At 37.8% G+C, this 9,773-nt stretch overlaps 1 protein-coding gene, 1 long non-coding RNA gene and 1 pseudogene across 2 annotated transcripts; all 3 read right to left on the bottom strand.

Annotated features, from left to right (window-relative positions):
* Positions 1-1,212: 1,212 nt before the first annotated feature.
* Positions 1,213-2,918, bottom strand: LOC18778134 (annotated as a pseudogene).
* Positions 2,919-7,859: 4,941 nt separating this feature from the next.
* LOC109946384 lies at positions 7,860-8,471 on the bottom strand. Its single transcript, XR_002269534.1, has 2 exons — positions 8,289-8,471; positions 7,860-8,130 (listed from the first exon to the last, which is right to left on the bottom strand). It is a non-coding gene; the product is annotated as an uncharacterized LOC109946384 (long non-coding RNA).
* A 305-nt stretch (positions 8,472-8,776) lies between these two features.
* LOC18778135 (zeaxanthin epoxidase, chloroplastic) lies at positions 8,777-9,563 on the bottom strand (the record flags this gene model as incomplete). Its single annotated transcript, XM_007211270.2, has 1 exon — positions 8,777-9,563. A coding segment is annotated over one exon (627 nt), but the record flags the coding sequence as incomplete, so codon positions are not given.
* Positions 9,564-9,773: the final 210 nt, after the last annotated feature.

Here is a 9,773-nt window from a genome sequence, read left to right as displayed (position 1 = left end):
AATTAATATTAATATTTTGACCGTTGGTTATCATTTTGGATTGTTGGATTTTGTTTTGAAGTTAGAACCATGGCTGTTTTGATGAGAGGTGGCGGGTAAGTATAACCCAAGCAAATTCTTGCCGTTGGATTTCAAACGCCAGAACATCACCTCTGTCAAGTTTGAAAAATAACTCAAAGGTCCAGTATTATCCAGCTTTCCATGGGCTCCACTCTTTGAGTCGAGGCAAAACATCATGCGGAATATAGCCCAACTTATTGACTGAATTAGTATTTAGCCCCTTGCAATACATGGGTCAGTTTTGCTTGTGAAACACAACACGTTAAGAATTATTAGACCTTAATTCATGTCTAAGTTTAGAAAATATTAAGCAAACTCAACTTAGCTTAGCTGGACAATTAGAGTGAGTTGGAACAGAACATGCTCACCAAAAAACTGCAGCAAACCATAAAACCAGAAATATTTATAATAAAGAAAGAGAGTTTAGAAAAGGGAACAACTTTACTAGTAAGTGATAGTACCTATAATATTATAGGTACATAAAAACGTCATCAATAGTTCTCTAGTTATATTATTTTTCTCAAGTTTTTTATTTGTTGCTATGCTTAAACACCAAGAATCAATTTGATTAGTATTAAATATATTGTGTTTTCAATATTTTGGGTATTTACCTGATACGTAGGTACATAATTTCATGTGGCTGCTTGTCTCATCGATTAGTATAATATGTGGGTCTTTACTTTTATTGATTAAATTTTATTTTATCCATATATTAGGTAAATATTCACAAGGAAAGAATTCAAATTTTAAATTTTGAAATTCAATTACAATGAAATAATGCATTAAATTGGATTTTCAATGTGTTTCCTTATTTACCTCAAAGGGTAAAATCGATACGACAAAAAAAAGTAATAAAAGTCAAAGAACTTGCATCTAAAACCAAAACGACGAGTACTTAGCTTAATAACAACTAATTTTTTTGGACCTAGATCTAAGAAGTCTCCAAAAAAAAAAACAATTATTGATGGTGATTGTTGGATTTAACAGCTACAGCAAGTATAATGGCATCCAAAGTTTGAAACAACTCAAATTTGATTCATTGAACATTTTTGCAACAGATTGTGACGAAATGGTACAATTTGAGCAAATGATACAATACAGATTGATGCTGATGAAGATGAACTGACATGACTTTGTGAAGGCCCTCTCATAGAATGCAAGTACTACGCACAAATTCTAACAAACAGCAAAACATATGAACCATTGGGACCATTGAAGAAATTTTATTGTGATGGTTTATACACAGCACAACTGGAATAAATCACTCCTATTGCGGGAGCTTGTTGAATTTCCGGTGTCGGTATTCAGCATATGTCTTGGTTGAGTATTTGGCAGGGTTTTTCTCGTCCAGAAGCTCCGGCAGAGGCCCAATCACAGCCTCGTGCGGAGGAGCAACAAAAACAGCCCACGACATGCGCATACGTTCCTTGTTCACCAAGCTTCTGTGAAGAACACTCTTGTACTTGCCATTGCTCAAGACCTCCATCTAATCACCAATGTGAACAAAAACTGAATTTGGAAAGTAATTGACAGCAACCCAGTTGTCATCTTTCCACAGCTGAAGGCCTGGAACATCATTGGAGACTAGCAGGGTTAGGGCTGACATGTCAGTGTGAGGCTCAACTCCTAGGGCCAGTTGGGGTTGTGGGCATGGAGGGTACATGTTGATTTTCATTTCCAATTCTACTTCTTCATTTCCCATATGAGATTTCAAAACCTTTGCTTCCAGCCCTAGACCCTCTGAAAGCACCTCCAGTAACTTGTCTGTTACTCTTTGCATCTCCTTGTTGTATTGGTCATTCACTTCCCTGTGTCACACAAATTTTACAGACTTTTTCAATAACCCTCTTAATTTCAGAAAGAAAAAAGAAGAAGAGGAAAAGACTTTATAACCCTCCTACAGTTGGCCTTACATGCAAAAAGGAAATATTAAAAAGTTAGGGCAAGCATCATCCTAGGAAAAGAGAAACAAAGAACCCAGTAGCAAGTGCTGAAAAATCGAAGCAATGAAAAAAAACTGAAGACTCAATAAATAAATAAAAACAGAAAAGGTACCTGTAAGATGGAGGGTTCTTAGGCCAGATTTCATAGTTGACCTTAGATGGAGGGGCAGTCAGATGGAAAAAATAGTCGATCCACTCGACCTTCCCGTCATGGTTCTTGGTCATCTTTGTCCCATACCCATCGAACCTCCCGTTGGCTGGGTCATTTGCATAGGCCTCTTTCTCCTTCTGTGGGAGCAAAAAGAACTCATGCCCTACCTTCTGCAATTGCTGGATCAAAGGTGACGGTATGCCGTGGTCAGTAATGAGAAAGAAGCCCCATACAGTGGCTGCCGCTGCCACCTCCTTGACCACAACATCATGAGGCTGAGCGAGGGAGATCACAGGCACCGTGACTCCATCTAGGGCCTTGCTATTCTCGGGCTGCTCATGGGCTGGTCGAACGAACTTCGCTGGAAGCTCGTTCAGCCCGCTGATGGCCAAGGCCTGCACTCTCTCCACCTCCATTACTTTTGTGTATGTTTTTTTTTTTGGGTCCCCCCTCTTCTTGTTTGGATGTTGAAGGACTAGGCTTAGGGTTTAAATGAAGTGAGGGGTTCAATGTGGTTATATAAGGTTTATGTCATAGCATATAATAATGCTTCACCCTTTGCATGTGCATGGGCTCATTGTTGTCCCAGATGTTAGAAGGGCAGCTCCCACCAATAAAAAAAACATGCAACCTATATCCACCTAACATTCCACAAAATAATTTATAGGTTTGGAAATGGTGCCACACGGGTCGATGTACTCAATAAACTGTTGCGGAAGAGTAACGTTTACAATAAATAAACTGTGGAGTTTTTCACATGATAGTAAATGGGACTTTGTAAAACTTATGAACCCTTTTGGAAATTTCCCAATTATTTATGGGTCAAATAAAGCTTAGGTATAATTAATCATACTTTTCTGTCAATCATAGTTTGATTATATAGGATATGTCGTGCATGTGACAATATTATAAGCGATTGTCGTGTGAATATAATGATTCTCGCTCAATTTAATTGACGATTAGATAATTTCCTCTTAGGTTGGACAAATTTCTCCTCAACTAAACAAATGACTAAGCTCAAAACATTTCAACGACATCCACCTAAGAATGCTGTTTAGTCTAAGAAGAGGTAAACATCAATTCAAGAGAATAAGAAGAGATTAATATTCTCAAACAACCGAAGACAAAATGTTATCATCTGTGCAACATATACTATAATTAAGCTCTCAAATAATCTACACAAATCAGTTGATCAATTGCTGAATTAATGTATATACTTTATGATTATGTGTTAACAATCAAAACTATTACGTACGGTATGCCGATGAATCTGCCCTCCAAATATTATCCAACTGAAGGTATATACTATCAAACACCCAGAAGAATATAATCAATTGAATCTAAATGTTTGGTGCACAGTATCATAATAAGAACCGTCAACAGGTAATACAAAAAGGAAAAACAGAAAAGCAAACCTGAATGACTATCAGAGACAAAGACATATATTGTTGCTTCAATTCAATCGCAGTTCCTTCCCCTGTAATACAAAATAAAGTGAAAAGGGAAACATACTAAAGGAGAAAATATATGAGTCGTCCACATAGAAACCAGGTAACTAAGTTGATGACTTTTCTCCGGAACTTCTAAGAGAGAACATTTTCTCAAAAGCATACAGATAAAACAAAAGAACGATAATGATGTTTAATGTTTATATCGTGGATAGAAACACAAGGAAATAAGATGTGCGAAAGTAAGGAGAAAAGCTTGGTGTTGGTGAGAGATAAGACTTTGGGGCATAGACATGAAGAAAGACGTGCAAAAGTAAACAAGGAAGGTAAAGAAAAGAGGGACAGGACGTTAAGTTTGACATTAGTTGGGTGTTAGGGTAATTATTATTTTTAATTAAAGGTAAATTGGGTTTTTGCTTGAAGAATGATGTGTCAATTTTTAAAGTCTTTTATATTATATTTAATGAGGTGGTGTACGGAAGACAAAAGTCAAGTAGATACAAGCAAAATAAGCGTTATTTCACAATTTTCATAGTGCCATTTACAAAATTTTGTCATTTACAAAATTCGACATACATAAATCCAGACATCGAAATCATTGAGGAAGCCCAAAAATTTCAAATATTGGAAGCCCAGAAATCGTTGAGGAACTCACATTCCTGTATTCAAAACTCTGCTATCAATTTCACGTGTGCATGTAAAGCAAGCAACTACTAGCTGGAAAAAAAAAATATATATATATACACACTGTTGAAGGAAAAGGTGATCCTCCCAACATAATTTCACCACCACTAATTAATTAATGGGGTTTTATTATTTTAGGTTCGACCCATTTGAGACGTAGTGTCTCTTAATTACAATCCCTTGCTTCAAGGGAACACCCTTTGATTCCATCACAAAGAAACAGAACGTGTCTTTGGTTTTGCGACTGCCCCTAAGTCGAACCTCAGGGTGCCTACGTATCCCTTGCGGGAATCAAGCCACTCGTAGTTCAAAGAATCGCAATGAATAAATGACACATTGCGAGGGAAATTTGATTTGAATTGTATTGAGAAGTGTTTGAGTGAATTTAGCTGAATAAACCAGGGATTCGATATAGAATTGCGTTTGGGATGGTTGCATCTAGATTGAATCTCTAGATTGCCTACGTACCCTTTCAAAGGGATCAAACCAACTTAGTTCAGAAATTTGGACGTTAATGGGTAAGTGTGGCCCACTAATTGAGAATTTGTGTCTTTAGGACAATTTGAAGATTTTCATAGGTAGATGACCTACGGGAAATTGGAAATTAATGGGTAAGTGTGGCCCACTAATTGAGAATCTGTATTTGAGAGATTTAGAATTAATCTCAATGAAATTTGCATGAGTAGATGACCCATGGGAAATATTGGAAATTAATGGGTAAGTGTAGCCCACTAATTGAGAACTTGAATTTGAGAGATTTGAATTTAATCTCATTGAAATTTTCATGGGTAGATGACCTATGAAAAATTGAATGGCTTTGTACCACTTTTCTGATTGTCAATGTCCAAGAAAAATAATGAGTAATTTTGATTATCCCATTAATTTTTCCTAAAAAATTGACAATTGCACTTGGGAAAGTGTTTTGGCGAAATCTGGTTAAGATAAACCAGAGATTTAAACTTGATTGCGGTTGAGTCTATTGGGATGCTAAACTACCTACGTACCCTTGACGGGATCAAACCGACGTAGTTCCAAATTTTGGAAGTTAATGGGTAACTGTGGCCCACTAATTGAGAATTTGTGTCTTTGGGACAATTTGGAGATTTTCATAGGTAGATGACCTATGGGAAAAATTAGAAATTAATGGGTAAGTGTGGCCCACTAATTAAGAATTTGTGTTTGAGATATTTGAATTTAATCTCATTTGGAATTTGCATGGGTAGATGACCCATGGGGAAAATTGGATGGTTTTATACCATTTTTCTTTTTGTCAATGTCCAAGAAAAATAATGAGCAATTTTGATTGTCAATGTCCAAGAAAAATAATGAGCAATTTTGATGAACCCACTAATTCTCTACAATTGACATTTGCATTTGTATCCATGCATGATTTGGAGGATTTGAGATTAATGGGCTTTTGTGGTTGACAAGCCTATTAATCCATATTGATGCTCCTTTGGTATCTTTTGAGAGTGAGCTCAATGCTCGTTGCACGACCAATCATTTATTTGGAATGGAGTCATCGACACAGTATGATTGAGTCGCTTGGCACTCCTTTCTGAATAGCTTCTTTGCCACAGTAATTGATTCCCATATTTCTTGTTGAGATTTTGTGGGCATGTTTAGTAGTCATCTTGCATTTGAGAATTGAGGCAGATAGACCCGAATGTCGTAAGCATTTTATTGAGCCTTCTTGACCGTCAATTGATTTAGTTCTCGTGAGCCCTTGCTGACACTTTTGTACACTTACTTGCATAACTTGGTACTGCAAGTAGTGAACTCACGTCTTCGTCCCTTGGAATACAAAGGAGCACAAGTGCCTGGACACTTTATTTTCATTTGTTGCAGTCACCAAAAGTGATTTGAGGGACTTGAAAAAGCCTTTTTTTCAAACCTTCACCTTGTCTTCTATCTGTGTGAAGCTCAATGCTTGTTTTATATTGTAAAAGCATATTCCTGAGCTTAGTGGACATTTACAAAGAATGGGCCCTCTCAAACAATCACGCCCCTGACTTTTTTTTTTATTGTCTTTGACTTCTTGACGTCGGTACAAGCCAGCTACTCTTGTGGCTTGATTTTCCCTTCCGTTTGTCATTGGCATGGGGCCTTTTGCTTCTCCATGAAGCAAAAGAAAAGTATTGTATCTCCTCGATTTATCTTATTTTTTCCATAGTTCTGCTCCTTCCTATTTAGAAGCTTGATGGCTTGAACCGTGGAGGATGAACTTAGAGAAATCTGCACTTCCTTTGGATTGGTTCGCATGAGTTTGGACTCAAACTTTGTGTGTTCAGATTGATGCAGCTGGCAGCTTTGGGTTTGTTAGCTTTTGTCAAACTTGCCAATTCTTTCTTCTCTGGTTTCTTGCATACGACTTATTGGAGGAGATAAGAATTTGGCAAAACACATCTTGCATCAAACCCTTTTTTTTTTGGGTTTTTTCCTTGTTACAATCAAAGAGAACCCAATATCAAATTTTCTTTGATAGCCAATCAGCCATATGGCCCGTCTTCTTCCCATTCAAGAGAGAGGTCTTTCGACATGTGGCCTTCCCTTTGAATTCTTTTTAAGCTACAGACTCTTCTTATTATTGTTTGTAACAAATCAATTTTGGGATGCCATATTTGAGAATGGCGCAGAGGCAACGTCATGGAACACGTAAACCATCCCCACAGCGGCATAATTTTTTCTATCTGTATCCAAGATTTTTTTTTTTGGGGTGCAAAACCCAAGCCTTGATTGAGAGTGAAACACCCAGACTTTATTTTTTGGGTGCAATACCCAAATTTGTTTTTAGGATGCAAAACCCAAATTTTGTTTCCGGGGTGCAAAACCCAATGCTTTGATTTCAGGGTTATTACCCCATGATGGATTGAACATCCAAGAAATTTTGATTCAAGGGATGCTGCCCCAAAATTTGATTTGTGGGTTTTATACCCAATCATAGGGGACTTCAGGAGAGGAGCCTTGTTGAAGATGCAACATGTATCTGACTGCTTCTGTCTTTGCAGGGAGTAGGGGTGTTGAGCCTCATTTCTCCTCCACAGTCTCACGATTGTCCTTCTCTGCCTTTGTGGCTTTTCGGGTTTTTCCTCCCTCTCTGTAAAATTCTCCAGCAGCCTTCCCCTTTGTGGGTTCTCCCCCACATCATCTGCTTCCTTTGATGCTTGTTTGTGGCTTTGGATGCTCAAGGCATCTGTGAGAGAAATCTCACTGTCCTGCCGCATTTAAGAACAACGAACGAAGAACTTCGTGTTTGTTGCTGTCGGTAGAAATCTGTCAGCAAATTCAATTGCCCTTGTATGCTCTCCCCCCCTTTGTTCCTAGGCGTCATGCCTCTTATAGAGGCTATATTATGACGAGTTTGAATTCAAGCTGACGACCACTTCTCAACTAAGATGCTTATCTCTTGGTGTTTCATATCTAACCAAATACATCTCTTTTTTTTTTTTTTTTTTTTTTTCTTGATAAGACTGCAGGGACAAGAATTTCAATTATATCCCAAGTCAAATTCCTGGTTGATTGCTTTTGTGAAAATTTCCCGTTCAACACACACATAAAGCAATTGTCCAGAAATTTATCAAGCAGAAGGGGTATATCTAACTCAGTTTATTTTTTTCCTGGGTTGTCAAAGTGTTCAAACATTCAAAACATAATTTAACGTACATGTCAAATTGTCCAAAATGGTGACATAATGTACCCATGAAGTGTCTCATGTTGTCGGCGAAGAGTATCGCCAATACCATGGGCATCTAATGCCTTCCATGCATTTGTCCATGTTCAGAATGCAAACCCTGTTGTCTTCAAACTATCCGACGATTCCAACACTAAGCTTCGGATACCAAGCCTGCAGCCAAAAAAAATTGACTTTTGCTTGCTGCTTAGAGTCATGGTGAACTACATACTTACAATCATAACTTGTTTTAGCAGTACTAAAACACACACAGACATGCACAGATGAGACACAGAGAGAGAGAGAGAGAGAGAGAGAGAGAGAGAGAGAACCTATGAAGTCCTAAGGATGTTGCAAGGCCAGCAATTCCAGCTCCTACAATCACAACGCGTGCTTCTGCTTCTACTTCCACGAATGATATTTGAGGCTTTTACTTTGGTTTTAGTGGAAACAGACTCGCAGGACAAAGATATAGACATAGAAAGATGAGATGGGTATTTATATTATATTTTGCAGCGTGCAATTGGATAGTGCTATAGTAGGAGTACAATTTAGATGAAGATGGGGATGACGATCACACTAAAGACAAGTGACAACAGCCAATGTTCAATCTGATCTACCTTTTCTTATCTATTATTGAAGCATTAAACCCCAATAATGCCACCAAATGCTTTGTATTGTTTATTTAGCAGCCATGTTTTCTTTTTAGCAGTTATCTTTGAGCACAAGGAAAGTATTGTTTGTTGGATTCATCGGCATAAGCCGTCTTACACCAACTAACTCTTAATCTAATGGCGTTTCTCTTTTCAACGTTAAAAGATGTCTCAATGTTGTTAATAAAGATTAAAAAGAAATGTCCCCTTACAGAAACTCAATACAAATTACAAAATGACAAAAGAAAGTTCTTGCGCTAATATATGATTGACATATAAGGTTACATGCAAATCACTATTATATATGCAGAGGAAGTATCATTTCATTTAAGAGATGCTGAGCTTTCCACAATCAAAGTCTGCCTTCTTCAACCGCAAACCAGCCAGGATTGGAGATAAACATTTGTCCCTGAAGAAGTTCATAAATTTTCCATTACTCTCTTGTAAGAAACCAACCACATAAGATGTACTAATCAGATCAAAGCTTCTCCATCTCCTCTCATTGGCATACTTGTTCAACCCCATCTCAATCCTCTCATACTCTTCCTTTCCTTCTACACCCTCCTTATCTTTTCTTTCTCCCCCTGAGTTCTTCAACAAGGCCTCACCAAGACACCTTGCCAATACAACGCTGTCTTCTAATGCACAGCAGCCGCCTTGGCCAAGGTCTGGGGTCATGGGGTGGAGCGCGTCTCCTGCGACACAAGCATTGCCTTTGCTGATGTTTCCCCAAAGAAGCTCCCAAGGATGCCTATATCTCAATGGAGAGGATATAAAAGCATCCAATTCGGTGTTTTCTACCACAGCTTTTACTTTATCAGGTATCTTTCCGAGCTTGCTTAACATATATTGCTTCAGTTGAGCTGGGTTCTCTTCTAGCTCTTTCTCTAATAGACATGAAGAATAAACAAAAAATGTAACATACAGATACTGGTTTGATTGCAATTTTACATACTACGTACACTTCTTAACAGCCAATATGAAGTCCTAAAGTTTCTGAATTGAAAAGGAAAAAAATTATCATCTTGTCTAGATGCTGAGAGTAACATATAGTATGAAACATTCTATCACGGTTTTTTTATTTGTGGTGAGATTGATATCTTAAGTTTATTTTTTGCTCCAAGGATCTGTCGTATGTTTGAGCCTTGACTGAGGGTACCAAAA

The sequence above is a fragment of the Prunus persica genome, unplaced genomic scaffold, assembly GCF_000346465.2.
Source record: "Prunus persica cultivar Lovell unplaced genomic scaffold, Prunus_persica_NCBIv2 scaffold_30, whole genome shotgun sequence".
NCBI classification, from domain to species: domain Eukaryota; kingdom Viridiplantae; phylum Streptophyta; class Magnoliopsida; order Rosales; family Rosaceae; genus Prunus; species Prunus persica.
Note: the sequence above shows the minus strand (reverse complement) of the source record. Positions and strands in the feature narration are given on the sequence as shown.